The sequence below is a fragment of the Heptranchias perlo genome, chromosome 7 (genome assembly GCF_035084215.1).
Source record: "Heptranchias perlo isolate sHepPer1 chromosome 7, sHepPer1.hap1, whole genome shotgun sequence".
In the NCBI taxonomy this organism is placed as follows: domain Eukaryota; kingdom Metazoa; phylum Chordata; class Chondrichthyes; order Hexanchiformes; family Hexanchidae; genus Heptranchias; species Heptranchias perlo.
The window spans coordinates 76,801,753-76,822,581 of NC_090331.1; the positions used below are offsets into that span (position 1 = coordinate 76,801,753).

The 20,829-nt window shown below is 42.0% G+C and overlaps 1 protein-coding gene across 2 annotated transcripts in view; it reads right to left on the reverse strand.

Annotated features, from left to right (window-relative positions):
* vps8 (VPS8 subunit of CORVET complex) overlaps positions 1 to 20,829 on the reverse strand; it is a 624,186-nt gene that overhangs the window by 493,730 nt on the left and 109,627 nt on the right. For both annotated transcript variants that reach the window (XM_067987929.1, XM_067987930.1), the window contains exons 21-23: positions 7,518 to 7,740; positions 5,196 to 5,285; positions 1,791 to 1,842 (exon numbers count right to left, since the gene is read on the reverse strand). In XM_067987929.1, coding sequence (XP_067844030.1) covers positions 1,791 to 1,842; positions 5,196 to 5,285; positions 7,518 to 7,740 — 365 coding nt within the window. The remainder of the gene's footprint in view (positions 1 to 1,790; positions 1,843 to 5,195; positions 5,286 to 7,517; positions 7,741 to 20,829) is intronic.

Sequence of the window (20,829 nt, forward strand, 5' to 3'; positions counted from 1 at the left end):
GGAGGAACAATAGATTTCCTATGGGAAAAAATGCAAACTAAATATAACCCAGTAAGAAGAGTGGTTAAGTGAGAAACAAATATGGGCAAAAGAGGGAGATGCGAGAGAAGGAAACAAATAGCACATGGTAACCTGGGTTCATAAATGTAAGAACATAGAAAAGCGCTATTCAACAGAGTGTTAGGATCTCAGCTGTGCAACCATAAGACAGAGACGAAATCAATGTAGAGCTCCTAATGGTTCATTTCAGAGCACTGGCAGAAGCCTGAAAAGAGATTTACACAGAGATATAGATGCAGGAAAAGGAGGAAAAATTCAGGAAGTTGAACCTCTAAGCACAAACTGAACTCCAGACCTCATTACAGCCTTAGTCCAAACATGGACAAAAGAGCTGAATTCCAGAGGTGAAGTGAGAGTGACTGCCCTTGACATCAAGGCAGCCTTTGACCAAGTGTGCCACCAAGGAGCCCTAATAAAATTGAAGTCAATGGGAATCGGGGGAAAACTCACCAGTGGCTGGAATCATACCTAGCACAAGGGAAGATGGTAGTGGTTGTTGGAGGCCAATCATCTCAGCCCAGGACATCGCTGCAGGAGTTCCTCAGGTCAGTGTCCTAGGCCCAACCATCTTCAGCTGCTTCATCAATGACCTTCCCTCCATCATAAGGTCATAAGTGGGGATGTTCGCTTTTGATTGCACAGTGTTCAGTTCCATTCACAACCCCTCAGTTAATGAAGCAGTCTGTACCCGCATGCAGCAAGGCCTGGACAACATCCAGGCTTGGGCTGATAAGTAGCAAGTAACATTCGTGCCAGACAAGTGCCAGGCAATGGCCATCTCCAACAAGAGAGAGTCTAACCACCTCCCCTTGACATTCAACGCTATTACCATTGCTGAATCCCCCATCATCAACATCCTGGGGGTCACCATTGACCAGAAACTTAACTGGACCAGCCACATAAATACTGTGGCTACAAGAGCAGGTCAGAGGCTGGGTATTCTGCAGCAAGTGACTCACCTCCTGACTCTCCAAAGCCTTTCTGCCATCTACAAGGCACAAGTCAGGAGTGTGATGGAATACTCTCCACTTGCCTGGATGAGTGCAGCTCCAATAACACTCAAGAAGCTCCACACCATCCAGGACAAAGCAGCCTGCTTGATTGGCACCCTATCCACCACCCTAAACGTTAACTCCCTTCACCGTTGGCACACCATGGCTGCAGTGTGTACCATCTACAGGATGCACTGCAGCAACTCGCCAAGGCTTCTCTGGCAGCACCTCCCAAACCCGCAACCTCTACCACTTAGAAGGACAAGGGCAGCAGGTACATGGGAACAACACCACCTGCATGTTCCCCTCCAAGTCACACACCATCCCGACTTGGAAATATATCGCCATTCCTTCATCGTTGCTGGGTCAAAATCCTGGAACTCCCTACCTAACAGCACTGTGGGAGAAATTTCACCACTCAGACTGCAGCAGATCAAGAAGGTGACTCACCACCACCTTCTCAAGGGCAGTTAGGGATGGGCAATAAATGCTGGCGACGCCCACATCCCTTGAACGAATAATAAAAAAAATACATGGTTTTATGTGATATGATATACTGCAACAGAAGACTGAATGCTATTAAAAAAGGGAACAGGAACATGTTGTACGTGCACAATATGGTGAATGATTCCACATTCACTGCACTATAAACTGCTAATCGAATGAAAAAGATAACTTTGCATTCTCACATTCAACTGTTGAAGTGAACTAGTTTGTGAAAAAGCAATAAGCTTATACCTGTGAGGGATTTGCCAGCTCCGAGAGGAGGACCGATAATCTGGAACAATTTCTGGAATGTAATTAGGAGAGAAGCAAATATATTAATTGAAGCCCTGTGATTTCATGGAGATCAATCCTGTTCAGCAGAAATAAGTTATTCATGGTAGAAACTGGTTACTTAATGAATCAGTAGAGAAATGAAGAGGTATTAGTGGCTTGCATACTTCACAGCTGAGAAAATTTCAGAGCACCAGATATTATCAAACAACTTTGTCCACAAGTAACACAAGAGATGTGAAAAGAAAAAAAAAGTAAGTACAATACTGGTTTTTAGAACTGATACCTGGTAAGTTATCCATTTTAATTTTATTAAGATCTTCCCTATCCAGTCAGCTAATCATTCATAACTATTCATTGGCAAAGTAATTGGGTCTAGGAGCTCATACCCATTTAGCAGATTTTCTCTGCATATGTATGACAGCTACATAAGCCTGAGGCTAAAGGAGAGCTGCTATTAGCTCTTGGAGCTAGCTACACTGAAAGAAAAGAAAAGGTTGAAGGGAAATAAATCTTTAAGAAAAAATTGGTCAAAATATCTCCTACCTCATATGAGATGAAAGTACACTTTAGCATTTTTCCCCTCTCATGAAGACCATGCCCAACTTAACCCCATCCATCTGAAGTCTCCAAACCAAATAAGAGGACAATCAACTAATGTCACTCATGGGATCATCAATAAATGGATCCATTTGTGATCCTGCAGTAGGCATTCTAGGCTGGAAAGGATTCTATCAGGAAGAGTCTAACCAGAAAAACTGAGTACCAACTGCTGTTCCCATTTAGAATACTTCCTGATGCCCATTAGCTGGATTTCCAACAGAACTGCTAACTACCAATCCTGTAGATAATATAGAGGATTAGAAACATTGAAATTCATGTCGTGCAAGTTCAAAACCTGGATAACTTTGGCTTACATTTTGCAGTGGGCAAGTAAATCCATTTGAGCCATCATTAGTTTAAAGACCCACTTCAGTAACTGCATCCTTTCTCTCCTCAAGTCACCTACCGCAATTATCTACAATCCGGAGAGCAAAAAGGACAATAATCATCTGGCAACACCAGAGTCATACATGGATGCCAGATCCAGACTCTGATTTACTGTCAATACAGTCCTTGCTAGTTTTCTCCCCTCCCCTCAAGGCACTAGTAGCATGCTGGACACTGGGCAGAGTCCAATACTTCATCCAAGTGGTTATTTTCATGAGCAAGCCTCGATAGTGACCGCCATCAGGCTGGGGCAGAACCAGAGGCAAGTCTAACCTTGTCCTCACCCAATATCTACACAATGCATTTCCAGCAGGGATCATTGGACAATGTTCAGGAGCAGTAACAATGGTTAGTTCCCCACACTCACCCCCAACCCAGGGGTACTAAGGCTAAATGTACCCAATCTTGTCCTGGCTAAGATCAACTAAATCAGCACAGACTGGGACTTTTCTAGTCTGCGTGATCGAAGCAAGGCACCATCCAGCCTCACTTCTTCAGGAGAACGGTCAGCATTGAGGGCGAGACACAGCAATGAACCTTGCAACTGATGTCGGTGCAGTTGTCAAAGAACTTGCCCGGATATGGCCTAGGACTGCATGAGTTCCCCTTTATATGAGGCCAAATCTTTCTCAGCTGATGAAATAGAGTAAATCCTGAATAAAGATTCCTAAGGGTGGGTCCTCAATTACTGTATCCCATCTTTGCAGCAGTAATGTTCACTGTCTGTCAAGGATGACCAGCTGCTCTGATGAAGGGCTAAATATTACCTTTGATTTGGAGATGATCAAACAATGCTCATTGCAATGGTGTTAGCTGCAGCTGGTACTCTCACCAAGATTAATCTCATTTTGGCATCTAACAATGCTCCTGCTATTTTGGAGCGACCGTTGATTAATCTATTAGCCATTTTGTTACTCCTGTCAACATTATCTCTGGGCACCAAAGGAAATACAGTCTATGGCTTAAACTGAGGCCAAGAGGATCCTAATGCCTTCACTCCAGACTTCCTGTTGTGCTGGACTGCTGCCTAGAAATGGGACGGGTGGCATTTCCTTTAAGGTTCACATCAAATGATTGATATAACTGTGACATACATGTATATGGACTTCCAAAAGGTGTTTGATAAAGTCTCGAATAATAGGCTTGTCAGCAAAGTTGAAGCCCATGGAATAAAAAGGGGCAGTGGCAACATGGATATGAAATTGGCTAAGTGACAGGAAACAGAGAGTAGTGGTGAACGGTTGTTTTTCAGACTGGAGGAAGGTATACAGTGATGTTCCCCAGGGGTCGGTACTAGGACCACTGCTTTGTTTGATATATATTAATGACTTGGACTTGGGTGTACAGGGCACAATTTCAAAATGTGCAGATGACACAAAACTTGAAAGTGCAGTGAACAGTGAGGAGGATAGTGATAGACATAGACAGGCTGATGGAATGGGCGGACACGTGGCAGATGGAATTTAACGCAGAGAAGTGCGAAGTGATACAGAGACCTGGGGGTGTATGCGCACAAATTGTTGAAGGTGGCAGGGCAGGTTGAGAAAGCAGTTAAAAAAGCATATGGGATCCTGGGCTTTATAAACAGAGGGATAGAGTACAAAAGCTATGAGGTTATGATGAACCTTTATAAAACACTGATTCAGCCACAACTGGAGTATTGTGTCCAATTCTGGGCACCACACTTTAGGAAAGATGTGAAGGCCTTATAGAGGGTGCAGAAAAGATTTACTAGAATGGTTCCAGGGATGAAAGACTTCAGTTACGTAGATAGACTAGAGAAGCTGGAGCTGTTCTTCCTAGAGCAGAGAAGGTTGAGAGGAGATTTAATAGAGGTATTGAAAATCATGAGGTGTCTTGGCAGAGTGGATAGAGAGAAACTGTTCCCATTGGTGGAAGGGTCAAGAACCAGAGGACACAGATTTAAGATAACTGGCAAAAGAACCAAAGGTGACATGAGGAGAAACTTTTTCACACAGCAAGTGGTTATGACCTGAGGGGGTGATGGAAGCAGATTCAATCACGGCTTTCAAAAGGGAATTGGGTAAGTACTTGAAGGGAAAAAAATTGAAGGGCTACGGGGAAAGAGTGGAGGAGCGGGACTAGCTGGATTGCTCTTGCAGAGAGCCAGCACGGGCTCAATGGGCCGAATGGCCTCCTTCTGTACTGTAAACATTCTATGATTCTATATCAATACATCCTGATTGCACGCAGAGTACCAGTGGGCTAACTGCACAATATATAACAGCTAATGTGGACCTTCAGTATTGATCTTAGTATTAGTAGTGAGTTCAGAACATGTTACATCATAATGACAGGAAATTTTGGAAATCAAAATTAGTTTCCATCTCAAATGATATATTTCGAGTTTCTTACCTCCATTGGAGTGATGTAGTCATTCATTCCTCTGTTGTACACATAGATCATGGCATCATACAGACAGTGTTCCCAGCACATATGGACCACCTACAGTACAGGTAAACAGAAACCATATTTGGTCATAAGATCCAATTATTGCAGGAGTGGCTTCATGTTAACCCTTTCATATTAAAACTCAAAATCTGAACAGCGCATTTACCATGTTGGAGAACAAAAGAAAAAACATCCACATTGAAATAATGACATATTAAAACATAATTTCAAAATTTTAAACTTTGTTTGGATCCAATATTAATTGTATGGGGACTCCGATCACATTTTTTATATAGTCAAAAAAATTACTAACACAATGCAGTGAATAAATATGTTTCATGAGTCGTATCTTTTTCTAATTGCGTCTCTCAATACTCAGGGGCCAATTTTGACCCTATTCATCTGGTGGAAACTGGCGGGTGGGCAGTTAAAAAACTAGCAGGTTATTTACCCGCTCTGATCCCAACCATTTCCGAATGTTTTTGATGTTAACCTGCTGGGTTTTGCAGGCAGATGAGGCGCCCGCCTAAAGCAGGCAGGAGCTTCATAATTTACGACGATAGGACCCTGATGCAATTTTAACCGGGGCATGAACAGGGAAGCCGCCATATATCTGTACCAATGCACTCTTAATTCAACTCACAGTTGGTATGTGAACATGGCCTGAAATGATTCTGTCCCCATTTCCTCTAACCTTTGAGTGAGAGAAAAAGCTTGGTTTCCAAACAATGCCATCCCCAATGATACAGCTGAGATCAGAATTATAAACAAATATAAAGAAAGAACTTGCATTTATATAATGTCCATCATATCCCAAAGCACTTAACAGCTAATGGATTATTTTTGAAGTGCAAAAATAGGCAAAGGCAGCAATAAATTTGTACACAGCAAGGTCTCACAAACAGAAAATGACTGAATATTCACATCATCTGTTTTGGTGGCGCTGGTTGAGGGAGTAATGTTGGCCAGGATATCAGGAGATCTCTCTACTGTTCTTTGAATAGTGCCACTGGATCTTTTACATCACCTGAGCAGGCTAATGGGGCCTCAGTTTAACATCTTATCTAAAAGACAGCACCGACGACGACGCAGCACTCCCTCAGTACTACATTGAATTGGGGCTTAAACCCACAACCTCTGACTCAGAGGCGACAGTGCTCCCAACTAAGCTAGGCTAACAGTCACTCAGCTGCTTGGGACTAATTTGCAGAGAGTTCTATTTTGGCTAATACCTGAGCATATTCTATCAGGTAGGTACGGGAGGAAGTGAAAGGATTTCTGTAACTTCTCTTAACTGGCACCACACAACCTTAGGGGAAACAAATGGATCAAAACGCAAAGAGACAAAATAAAACATATATTTTAATGGTAATCAAGAAGCAGTGTATGAATCCTTACTGCCGATTACTGTGAAACTGCCTCTTCTTCACTAGGTTATGCTTGGCTTGGTGGCTATCCCTTTGAATCCAGTCACAATACACAAGAAATATAAAGCCAGCTGCGGCAAAAGAAATACACACCCATTTCCCAACTAAATTCAATAAAATTATTGAGAAAAGTTCAAACTAGCTTTTGTACGGACAGCTTATGGGGAGGGTCCAATCTACTTCTAAACAGACACACGCTGTGTTGATTTGTTCAGTTCAACGTATGACAGCAAATTAGTTTTGAATCCAAGTGTCAGTTATGAACTTCAAAACAAGTCATAGTAACCAGTGAAAGGGTAAGGAAGTGACTAGATCCGTTTAGTAAGCTGAGTTAGTGGAACATAGTCAAATTGATTGGAATGGTCTCGGGAAAATAGCTAGCTCCAGTAATCTGAAAAGATTACAAAAAAAGAGAAAGAACTACATAAATAAAAGGTTATCTATAAAAGAGCTCGTCATAAGATTACAACTCATTATCTTTTCCACTCGAGGAGTTAGAGAATAGACTTTCTACTATAAATATAACTATTCTATCACTGTTAGATTATTTGTTTGATCACCACTTAATATTATAAAGTTAAAACAAGGCCTTGTGATGCTGTCTTACTTTTGAAGTCTAAGATCTTGTGGAGGCAGAGAACAAAGACCAGTAGCTTAAAAATAATTACAGGAAAGACTCTGCTGTTCATTATTCAGACATATTACTGAAAACTTACCAAGAGCTCAAGTCAAGGATAGACACTCTTGAAGGCAAGAGCAGTTGGAACTTCCCATGAGAGTGATCTTATATACGAGGGACAAAATAATCTATACTAAGGGCAAAAAAGATCCAAAAAACGTAACCATGAGTATTGCTCACCTGTTGAATATCCAAGCTCGTGATGTCCATATGTACTATACATGTTTCAATGTTCTCCATCATGTCCCTGTCCTGAAAGTGGATGAGCAGATCCTTCATTACCTGTGGTGTGATGCTCGTTAGCTTGTCACTCAAAATATAGGGTTCCAGGCATTCAAGGAAGACTCCCTTTGCCACCGAAATCTCACTCAGTTTATTATAGATCTGGCCAAATAGAAGATCTCTGCATCAAAAAAAAAAGTGCATTTTACTACCAAAACTGTGTTTTTTTAATATAACAAACATGCATCAAAAGCACTTTTAGAGGCAGTCACATTTCTGGAGTGAAATGAAACTTCAATCCAAAACAGTACAATTTAATGTAAAAATATATTGAAAGGAAACATTTGTTCGGACAAGATTTAAAATTTCAAGCCTTATGATCTTGGGTGTCTGTTATTTTTTAGATGTAATTCATAGCCAGTCCTACAATTTATCCATTAATGGATTAACATGTCCACTTTAAATTAACAACTGATTGGTATAATTGTGTACAAGCAATAGACCTTCCCCTTTTGGATGAGACTTGCCACAAATAGAAAAGTGAAAGAAGTGGAATCTAAATTGGCTGGATTAGCAAGTGTAGAAGACATAAAAGTAAATCAGAGTTTAGCTCACAGTTAACAACAACAACAACAACTTGTTTTAAATAGCACCTTTAATGTGCAGAAAACATCCCACACTAAAGTGTAGAATTACTGTTAGCCATATTAGCAAATATCTAATGTGTTCGTATGACATTCCTTTGTCCATTACTTTAGGAGTGGCACCAACAACTTGCATTTGTACATGATCTTTGACATATTAACCACTTCACTGCACTTCGCAGAGGTGGAATGAATACCAAACAGAGGTAGGAGCAAAAAAATAGGGGAGGTTAAAAAAGACATGGTAGTTGCTTTTAAGGAAATTTTTGAAAGTCAGAGAGATGGTAGTAAGAAAGAGTGGTTTAGCGAAAGAGTTCCAGAGGTAGGACTCACATGGCTTACACCTCTGCCACTAATGGTGGAACAGAGGGAAGGATATTGCAGAGGATGCCAGAATCAGAACAGCAGAGGGCATGCTGCAACAGGAGATTGTAGAGATAAGATGAAGGATTGGTAACGAGCAAAGCGATTTTTATTTCAATTATTTAGGGGATTGGGAGCCAATAAACAAGGACAGGAATGATATGGCAACCAGGCCTTCTGTGGATAGGAGTTTTGGGCAAGTTGGAGTTTACGTAGAGTGGAGCTTGGAAGGCCAGCAAAGAGAACTTCGGAGAAGTTAAGCCTGAAAGGGAAAGTATGGATGAGAGTTTCAGTTGAGGTGAAGGAAGGGGGGAGGCAGCAGTATTGCAGAAGTAGAAATAGTCTTGGTGATGGATAGGTATGGGATATGGCATCTGAAGTTCAGCTCATGAACAAACGGGACACAGCTTGAGTGGGTAGCCGGAGAAGGGGACAGAGTTCGGAACCAGTGTGTGGAATTTTTGGCAGAAGCCAAACAGATGAGGAAGTTCTGCTCATTCATCACTTGATTTTGTTCAAGCAGTTAGACAGCACAATGGTAGTCATGGATAGATACAGTTGGGTATCATCAGCATACATATGGAAGCTGACTCCATGCATACAAATAAAATATCAGCAGGCAGCTTGCAGACAAGGAATAAGAACAAGTCCAGGATTCAACATTGGAGCACTTTGAACTGAGGGCAGTGCCATGGAGATAGACCATCAAGAGACATAGTGGAGGAGGATAATGTGACCAACTGTCTGAACACAGCAGAGTGGTTAAAGAGAACAATGAAAGATAACATGCTATAGTCTAATGCCTGAATTAAAAGAGCGGACACAGAAATTTCATATGAATCGACAGTTTCCTAGAAGTAAAGGGAATTAGGGGTTACGGGGAGCGGGCAGGAAATTGGACATGAATTTAGATTTGAGATTAGGATCAGATCAGCCATGATCTTATTGAATGGCGGAGCAGCTCGAGGGGCCGATTGGCCTACTCCTGCTCCTATTTCTTATGTTCTTAAGCATTCACCCATTAACATTACAAACAGTAATTTCTAGATTTTAATGGTTTACGCTACTTAAAGGGGAACTTCAGTGTAGGGATAAGTACAAGGAATATCTACTTACCTGACATGAATCATATACAATTAAATGCCCACCCATTTTGTTTTTGTTAGAACTGTATTTTTACAAAGTAAAATGGAGGAGTTCTGAGTAGGAAAATACAATTTAAGCTTGTCCAGAATCATTAAGAGACCATGGTTGTTCATCAGCCAACGCTAAAGTTTGAAAAAAGGAGTACATCCATTTTAATGAAGCAGACACACAGAAATGATGTTGAACATGAACACTGCCTTGCAGTGTCTCCATTGGGATGAATTGGTTTGTAAAGTTTCCAAACCTATCCGGGTACTTTGTTTTTACTTTGAAGTTGAAATATTTTCCTGAATTTTATTCTAAACCAAGTTGAAAAACAAAACATCCTAAGATTCAGGGAACACAATATAAGAGTGTAAGAGACAGCCCTCAAAGATTAACCAGCCTTGCATCGTCTCCCCACCCTGTTCTACCTAAAAGGTAAACAGTGATATTAGCAATATTAGTTTAATGAAACCTTCCAACCATCATGTTCAGTTTTACAGCTAGGTTTATAATATTATGACAGCTATGATATTGAATGAGCTTCTAAAATTGAAAAGGAATGGGAAAAGCTATTATATGGAAAACGTTAAAGCAGATGCACTGGAAGGAACTAAAATAAAATCATTGCCAAAGAATCAAGTAAAAACAGAAATCATATTGATTCCATTGGGAGCACTCTTGCTTCTGGGTTCCAATTCCACTGCAGGAATTCAGCACATAATCTAGGCTGACACTCCAGTGCAGTACTGCCGCATTACCCGGGGCACTATCCTTCTGATGAGACATTGGGCCTGATAACGCAGAGGTGGGATCAGATCTGGGGGGGGGGGCGATAGCGGGCAACAAACGCGCGACATCATGGGACGTGTGGGAATGTCCGGTTTCAACAGGGATGCTTCATTATCATTTTACTTCTGGGTTTTGTATCGCATGAGCAAGTGTGATGCGGACCTGCATGTCGCAATTTCACCTCAACTATTTAAAGAGCCGCTTCACAGATGCCATGGTGGAGGAGGTTTGGGGTTCTATGGATTGTGTTGTGTGAAGTTCAAGTTGAGAGATGGAATCAAGGAGACCAAAGGCTGCGCCCAGATGCAATGACACTTCCCTGGACGTCCTGCTGGGTGCAGTAAGGGTGAGGAAGGAGATCCTCTTCCCTAGGAATAGGGAACAAAACCAGCTGACACAATAAAGAAGGTGTGGTTGGAGGTGGCCCAAGAGGTGAGCAGCAGGAGTGTGATCATGAGGACTTGGATGCAGTGCAGGAAGCATTTTAATGACCTAACCAGGTCAGGAAAGGTGAGCTTTTCCTCACCTCCCTGTTCCTATATCCACCATTGCGACTTACCCCAATCTTCATGTAATGTGATACCACCTCAGTCAGCTCCCCCAATTCTCAGCACACATCCTCAAATGCATGCCAGTACCACTCGTGATGCATCTGCCCGATAGCCACTCTCACCGAATGCAATGTATCCATCAGATGCACACATGCCTTACAGACACTCATAGGTAGGTCGTGCCCCTTACAGGAGGAGAGCACAAAATACAAGGGAGAAGGAGATGACCGCAGGCGGACCCCCTCAGATCGTGAAGCTCACAAATGCCGAACAGGAGGCTTTGGACATAAGCGGCATATCAGCGTCCCTGACCATCAGAGATGGAGAGACTGAAACTTTGCTGCTGCATAGTGTCAGTATTAAATATCTCTGACCCAAATCTCCTACAAGACTAAGTCATCTTGACTTGAATACAGCAGAGTTGCAACATTTTTACATTCCTATTATTAAATCATATCCGTCTCTTCTTTCCTCCAAAGCATCTCGCGAAGAACAGCAGTACCTGCCCAGAGATGATGAGGATTCCTCAAAGGAGGTCATTCCTTCTGAAGGTGCACTGTCACAGGACACGTGCCAACCAGGCACCAGCTCAGATACGAACACTTCAGTGGGTCCTGTTAGACAGTTAGGTAGGTTCTCACGTGGAAAATCACAGTTCACAAGTGAGCACGAGTAGAGAGTGGTGGTAGGGACGGCTGTGGAGAGTCCGCGACGGAGGGCGCACTCCTCTCCAAGCTCTGCTCAGCTGGACAGAGATGCTGAACCACAGAGGTCATCAATGAAAAGGAGAGTGATAAAGGTCAGCAGCAAATTTGCAAGGCACACTGTTCACAAAAGCAGAGGATGGAGGAGTCCAGCTCAAGCATTTGTGGATTGATATCGCAGGCCATTGTGAGGATGTCTTCCATGGGTAGGCTGGCCTCCTCACAGAGCTTCAATTGCAGCAATCTAACCAGTCCCTGCTGGCCCTGACCACGGCTGTGCAAACTATGGATGCCAACATTTCTGTCACTTTAATCAGGATGATAGATACCTTAGCCGCAGCCTTACAAGGCTTCACTGATCTGCTCAAAGCGGCTCCCCACAGAGAGGTAGCAGTGATGTGCCACTGGCCCAGGAAAGGGACGATGCCGAAAGGGGCCACGGAAGTGGGGACTCCACTCAAATCGTTCCCACGTCTCACCTATTGCTGCCGCATCAACCAGTACTCGACATGCTGCCTCCTCTCCCAATGGCCGAGTCTGCCCCTGCACAGGTGCAGGTGGAGCAGTCCTTGGCAGGGCCCTCATAGGCTCTAAAATCCAAAGATCGTCAGCCATGAGCATCTCAGAAGTCGGAGCAGGGATCAGAACAGCCTGCCTCTACTTTTGCTGAAGCTACAAGGAGGGAAAAGGGAAAAGCTTTGTAGTTCACCAAGGATATGCACATGGGTGTTTATGAAAATGTTATTAAGTTTCATTTATTTATTTACATTAAATTTATTAACTTGCACCACTTTCCCGTGTTCACCATTCTTGCCAGCAACTTGGGTTTTCATATGCTTGGCGATGAATTGGAGGACATGAATTGACTGAGACCAAATGGTGCACGTGCAATGTGTGGATGGTTGCCTACAGGACTGTTTTGTGTCAGTGGGGGTGGGGGGAGATATGATAGTTACTTTGGTCCAGTGTAACTGAACCTTTGAGCTATTAGGGCATCCCTGGCATCCTGAACAGCAATGTGAGCAGATGATTTGGCGTTAGGTGCCCCATCTTCATCCTCTCCATTGGAATCCTCATCAGATGAAGAGTGTGCTGAGCGGCTTGTTTGTCCTCCACCACTAATCCTCGCTGCTGCGTTCTGTTGTGCAGAACGCAGCACACCAAGATTATCCTGGAGACCCTCGCTGGCCAGTACTGAAAGGGCGGCTCCATGCACCTGAAGCGCACCTTGAACATGCTGATGGTTTGCTCAATGACAAGTTGTCATATGGTTGGTGGTGGGTTTATTGGTGAGGTTCCTTGGAGGTGTCATCAGCCAGAAGGTATCCTTTATCGCCCAGCAGCCACCATCTTAAGGATAGTTCCAGGTACAGACCTGTATGAATCTTTTCTTGTGGTTGCACATCAGCTGAACATTGATGGAATGAAATCCCTTGCTGCTGTGGATGGTGACTGTCTTCCTTGTCTGAAGTCCAATCTAAAGCAGCCATGGCGCCAACCATCCTGATGTTCTCTGTATCAATAAGCCTCTCACAACAAGAACTCTCACCAAACCATTTACCAGAGGGAACTGAGAAATCAGCTGTGAGCACAAAACCTTTATTCATATCGGAACACCTGACCTTTAATCATCCCCATGAAGTGCTGCTCAATCTCGCCTCCTTTCATTTGTCTATTCAGGTTTTAAGGTGCATTTTAAAAAATCCCATGTTACACATGCACCTTCAAAGGAGGGCAGCAGCGCACCTCCCATTATCCTGGTCAACATTCCTCCCTCAAAACCATTAAAAACACACTAACTGCACATTCTCCTCACTGCTGTCAGAGTGCAAAATGGCTGCTATGTTTGCCTGCAGTTGTTGCACTTCAAAGTGCCCTTTTACTCATTGAGATATTTCTAAGAGATAAGATCTGATGGGGGCTAAATTGTGCCGCGAAACGCCAGTTCTGTAGGCACTACATGGACACCTAAGCCCCAAAAATGGCGTCTGAGGTGCGCGCACACACTTCTGGCATGACGTACGCAGGACGCTACCTTGGTAAAGGTGGTTGCCGGCAACATGTAAAGTAGGGAGATTATGACATAAATCAGTATGCAATGCTGATTTAAAGGGAGTGCTACTATTTTGGAATTCCACGCTCCAGCCAACGCACTGCCTTAACCTTACTAAAGGTCATTATTTGGTTATAGGCGCGCTGAACACATAGGTACAGTTTCTAGCGCTCCGAAACAATGAGACCAATTTTTAAAATCCATGAAATTATTTGAATATCAATTTTCCTGCATTTTTTTTCGTTCTAGGTGGTGACATATGCTGAAGAGTTCCACAAGTGCTGACAATCCTTCTGTATCTCACCCAAGCAGCCATTACCCATGTAAGTATAGATAGTGATATTGTCAGGTTACTCAATCACAGCAGAGATGGATCCTGTCCTCATCCATCATTCACACATATATATCTGTATATGGACAGTGATCAATAATGGGAACTCTGGCTTATTTTTCATCTCCCTAACCCAGGGAGGCTGAAATCAGCTATAGTACTCCTGCAACTACCCTAACTGAGATTTGCTAACGCAGTGCAGATTAGGGATTAAATTTGGTCTATAGAGCTATTTTACTCCACACTGTTGACTTACCCACTAAGCCATCAGGAGCTACAATTACATATTTTCAAATGATGATGGAGGTAGGAAATTAATTTTCAAGTATAGGGTTACCAAAATATTTGCCCATGGTAATGATGATTTCCCATTTCAAAAGAAACCCAAACGATGATGGGAAAAAGCAATTTTTTTTGATTATTTTAAATAAAATATTTCATATGGACTGCACAGTAGTTCAGCAGGTTTGAGGGTGAATGTATGGGGAGCGATTTTAAAGACGAGCAGGATAGGTGAGGCTGGGGTCAGAGGTGGACGGGAAGCCATTTGACTCGCCAGTGTGAGGCCAAGGTGATTTTAAGTCCCGGGCCTCATCTATGTAATCTGAGGCAGTCTCCCACCCAAACCTGGCCTGGAAGAGCTACGTTGCCCATGGGCCGGACTGAGGTTTCAGGCGGCAGGAGGCCACCGTCGGAGACCCATTCAAATGGTACCTGGGACTAAATTAAGTATTTGGGCAAGGGTGTCAGAACTTCGGAGGAGAAGGGGAGCCTGGGGCAGAGGAGGCCCGAGGTTTCCTTGTGGGGCCCAGGTGAGCACTCCTGCTCCTCCTGGCACACAAGGAGTCAGAATAAAATGTAAAATTTCTTACCTTGATGGGCCCCTTCTGGCCCTGGATTCACTTCCGGACAGGTTTGGCCTGGCAGGAAAGCCACCAGGGTGTCCCTGCACCGGCATGGGGTTAAGATTGCAGTTACTGGAGCCCAATCTGCATTTTTAAACAAGGACCCTGCCGGCTTCGGGCGGCTGTCCTTGGCGCCTGCAATTTAAAATGGCAGTGGGCAGGATCGGGTGGGAGGTCAGCGGGTTTGCCTCGCGTTCCTTTTTAACTGCCCTCTGGTTTCCGACAGCCAAGGTGAGTTAAAATTCACTCCATGGTCCCTACAGATTGAATTCTCCATTACAGGAAATCTTCATAGCAGCCAATAACAGAGTATTTAGCTGAGGTCTGGGAGTAAATCATCAGGAGATGTTGGTTGGCAAAGAGAGATATTGAAGAAAGGCAACAGAAAATTATTAAAAACTTGCAGTGCTGTTCTAATGGTATAAAGTGCAATGTAAATGGTTCCTTTTTCTCCCTGTACAAGTCTCATCAAGCCACCCACTTTCTGCAGCCAAGAAATGAAGGCGATCCTACATCCTGACCTATATCTCAAGGCAGCTCTGATCTGGTTGCACAAGAGAATGAAAACTTGCTCCAGTTTTTCTCTTCCCTTTCCCCCTCGGAAGGTGCTCAATTTCCATCCAAAATCTCCCACAGTGATGATGCCAATACCAAAAAGCCAGCAGAGTGGGAGCAGAAATCAAACCTTCAGTCCCCAGATCTGCAGCTAAGTGTTGGGTCACCACAAACTATTTAACTTTTTTGAGTTAAGGTTTGTGTTCACTTACCGACAAGTGCATAGTTCTGAAATAAAGAGAATAAAGTTGTACAGAAGAGCTGACTGAAAGTACCACAGCCTGTATTTCACTGACATTTGTTTTATATAATCTCATGAATACAATGTCCTTTTGCTGCAGATATTCTCCAAGTCTTGTCATGTTAGCTCCAATGTGTCGTGCAAAAGTGTGTCATTGCCAACTTTTGTCGTACACATGAGTATCCTCCACTAACGTTTTCCCACTTGGATTTATACCGTATACCACTACCAAAATATTTTACCACCAGCGATTCCAGCTTCCACTGCCATCACGGTTTTGACGGCAGAGTGAGAGGGCGCAATAAGAATTTACATTGGCACAATTTTTATCTTGATTATATGTGCCTAAGACAAGCAGCATCGTGTTCAAGGGATTAGGGTATAACCTACACAGGCAGCAGTTGTGTACAGTGGACAGAAATCTGGAAACATACCTGCATCAATGGTAAAAACATACTCCCTACAAATAAAAACTGTGTGAATGAAATAATTATGAAATATGGCTCATAACACATTATCCCTGCAAAACAAGAAATATACTTAAGAACTATTATAATCATTCTGTTTAGTGAGTAGAACTTTTTTCTCTAAGCATTAAAAGACAATCACAACAAAAACAAAATAAGAAATGATTGACTGTCTATTAAAGCAGTGCTGGGTGAGTGTTGACTAGGTTTCCAACATAAAAGGATCACAAACAATTCTAACAAACAGTCATTCTGCATTCAAGGTCGCTCAACTAATTTTCCCCACTGTACAGGCTGAAAGCCTGCAGTTTCGAGATAAGCCGAAAACACAAAGGAACACAAATACAGTCTGTGGCTGGGGACTGCAGTCTTATTTATGCAAGCAGCTTCTGGTCCTGATATCTGCACCACCTGGAGAAGACTGCACAAAAGTCATGGGATCCTAAAATTGTATGAAAATCACGCGGCTTCTGGAGATAGTTCTTTCCATTGAACTTGTGGTACGACACTAAGTAAAATGCGCTGATGGTGTATGCAGTGTGATTTGAGCATAGCTCTTTGGTGCATGGCACAAATTTGATGCGGGACCACCATCAAAGCCAACAACGGAAGAAAATGTTCAACTCTACTGTAATGATTTAAACAATTAAAGCCAATCTGACCTAATGTGTGCCAAGCACATCACAAGGCAAGAGTACAAAGTTTTTCCAAATCATCATTACAGTAAGGCCCACTTCACATAGAGCTTTATATTATGCTCTAAATAAATTATTTTATGATTCTGAAATACAAAGCCATTTTATTTCACTGTAGTGCAGTTCAGTATCCATGGGGAGTGAGCAGGGAGAGCTCTATCAAATGACTACAATGTCTGATGATTTATTTTAAAATGTTTCCACTAAATTATTGAGAAGTTTAGGTGGACCAAATCACAAATAGAGGATGTAAAGCAGCCAGGGAATTAAAAGAAAAACAAGATAGATGCTCATCAATGTGAGCTAGGAAAAAAAACACAGCCTAATTGGACTAAGATTGTAGTACTTCTGATATATTCCCAGATCCAGCCCTACATTTACCCTACCATTCAACTATGAGCAGTGCAAATCGCAATGTTATTGAGGATAATGATTTATGTGACCTCTATATCCTTATATTTTATGTCCCTCCACAATCAAATTAAACATGAAAATTAATAGTTATCTAAAGTCTAATCCCCTCTTTGGTGCATGGCACAAATTTGATGTGGGACCACCATCAAAGCCAACAACGGAAGAAAATGTTCAACTCTACTGTAATGATTTAAACAATTAAAGCCAATCTGACCTACATCAAAACCATTCCTTCCAAAGATCAGTTCCAATTTACCCCATCATGGATTCTACCCGAATCATTCATCCCTTGTAGAAGGTAATCAACCATCAGTACAATCATCAAGATAAAGCTTAATGCTAAATGAAATGTATTCCTGACCTCCGGGGTAATCCAGCAAAACCTCAGAATATTAGTCCAGCCGTACAACTCTCACAAGTTTCACTCCATAGAAGAATGAGCCAGGCCTTGAGCAGTACAGGAAGTTTCAGGCTCCAAGGAGTGTTTGATGTCTATTTTTAGAACCTTCAATATCATTTAATAAATAGCTGCTTAAAGGAGTTGATCAACATAGCATCCACTATTTTTACTAGGAATTTATTCCAAATATCCATATACTCTACTTGAATGCCAACCAGACGGTAGTATCTTCTGACAGTAGCTACATAACTAGCAATTAAGACAAAAAGCATCAATAGAACTGATAAGAAAGCAAAAGACAGAGCTATCAGAAAGCTAATGGCAATTCAATAACCATTAATGGATGCAGGATACCACCCACGTCTGGAAGAAATGAATTAGCTAGAGCTACAAAATGGATGGAGGAGAAAAGGAAAATAATTATTAAACTGTCAGAAGAAAAGAAAACACTGCAGAAAGACGTTTATTAAAAGAATAAAGTGTAGGAGATGAAGAAAGACAAAGTGGATGGGCACAGATGTACTAATACACACACATGGGCTAAGAAGGAGCACTTTCCTGAGTGAGGGACAAATCGAGAGAAGAAACAAATGCACCAGTCAACCCATACTGCTTTCCCACACCGTTCAGTGGCCAGTTCACCAGTGATACGACTAAATCATGGGAGCAGGTTGGCTGCCCACAATTTAGGTTTCGATTATAAGACCAAAGGGGTTGGGAAAAAGTCAAAAGCAGCAGTATCGAGCAGTGTTGCCTCGCCACTATTTAAAATATACAATATGCATTAATAAAACAGTGTAACTGTTGAAGCAGATGTTAAAAAATTGATACGGAAGAACAGCTTGTTCCAATGCTATGCTAGCCAGCAAAATCCCATGACTGATCCATCACCAGACAGTAGTTAGGCAGCAGTGAGTGTTCTCTCCAGATACTGACTGCTGTGATTCTAGCATTTTCTATTTTTGTAATTATTAATTGAATGTTGCTTCGTGAAAGGGAAGCAAGACGAGAGAAAATAAGCAAGCTCTGCAAAATTAGACACACCAGATCTCCACAAAATATACTTGGCACTAGAAACTTTACAAAATTGAATTTTATGCTCAAAGGAATGCCACCCTGTACCTTTTGACAGTGACTTGTAGCATTTACAGCAAAATGTGACATTAAAACATTTCTCCACCACTTACAATCTGCTTTAGCCACAATCGTAGAACAGCAAATTTGGTTACTATAAAGAGGGAAACTTATCCTAAGATCCCTTGAAATCCTGGGGTTAGAGATTTACAACCATTTCACTTAGTGCCATATGGAAGAAAGGTTGTTAGAGTTCATGCATTTCTGAAACACATTATTCTAGGATTTTCATGACACATTTGTGATGCAGTGTTGTAAATGTAGTAAAAGATTAAAAATTAAAAGCAACAACCCTTGCTGCAATCCTTTAACCACTATCTGTGTCAGGTGGTGGGAATGCAATAAAGGATAATATGCCAGTGGGAATAACATGTGCTTAGGAACAGTGTAGGGGTAAGTACATATCATTGCTAGACATGGAAAATCTAAAAAAGAAGCCTTAGTATGACACAGAGGTTGTCAACTTACAATGGAAGTAGACAGGCAGATCTGAAGATCTTTATGTACAGCAGAATATGTGGCAGTGAACTGAAAATCATACTCTTAAGCATCACACACTACTCAAAATTCACAAACTTGCTCCTCCATGCAAATAAATCTTTAGTGGAGCTACATATCTTCTGGTCATGGGACCACTTACAACTGTTCTAGTCAGTAACTCAGGATGCCACAATGATTATCATTGGCCTCACAATCCCTTCAGACTCAACCTCATGCTTACTGGGCATGCTGACTAAAGGTTGAGAATGGCTTATCCATGATGGTATGATGGGGAGCTTGAAGAATGTGCACCCCACCTATGATGAAGCACAATCTTGGCACAATGAATGTGTTGAGACCATCTGAATGACTTCCGTAAATTTAAACAGACTTCATCTATAAAATGTCAAGCGATCTGGGTCCCTTCTTTGCAACTTACGTGACATGAAACTCTCTCTCTCATGACACATCAAATCTTGCACAGAACTAAACCATCCCAACACAACTCCAAGGCAATGTAGGAAGGATCCACATCTATGGTGTAACATGCCCCCCTCATACCCCCACCCACTGACTCTGAAGACCACATCCCTGTCTCAATTCCTTCAATGCACAAATTCACCAAAAAATATACCAATTTATATTGTGTAAAATTATGTGAACAAAGTGTGGAGCTCACTGAGTCAAATGGATAAGTATTTGTAAAATTTTCCATTAAAAAATTGGTTCTTAAAAAGGAAAATTGGTTACTGCATCCTGACAAACAACATTCCATTCTGGAATGAACATGGGCTTTGTAAAACATAATGGTGCCAACTGGGAAGGGGGAAGGTTTATTCATGATTCTCATTCTTTACGTGTTTTTAAGTCACTGTCGCCATTTGTTTGCTTTAGCAAAGCCAAAAAAAAGCTCAAACCTTTTTAAGCTTTCTTCAGAGAATCAGTCTATTTCTGTACCAGAAGGTGCCCAGTTTGCTCTAAATCTAAATTGTCAGAGAGCCAACAGGCTGTTAAGGTCTTGCAACAGCTTCTCATTCCCTGAGCTTTGACGCAAATCAGAAGTATAGATGATTGCCTGTAGTTGCCAAAAATTTGATCTTAATCCTTTCACATTGATAACGTTTGTTCTTATGCACTCAAATGGTCAGTTTACATGAAATTCAAAAGATAGATAAAAGGAAGAAAACTCCAAGTACTGGAGATATGAAATAAAAGCAGTATCCCTAAAGAGATACTGTTAACACTGCAGGTAGAAGTCCCTTCCTCAGCCAAACGTTGATGCCTGAAGAATTAAGCTTTTTTTTTGTTTTACAGATCTGATGGACCTGCTGTGCATTTGCAGCATTTTCTGTTTTTATTAAAAATATCAGTCTTGGGAGCAATTCACTAATCAGATAAGGCATGGACAACATG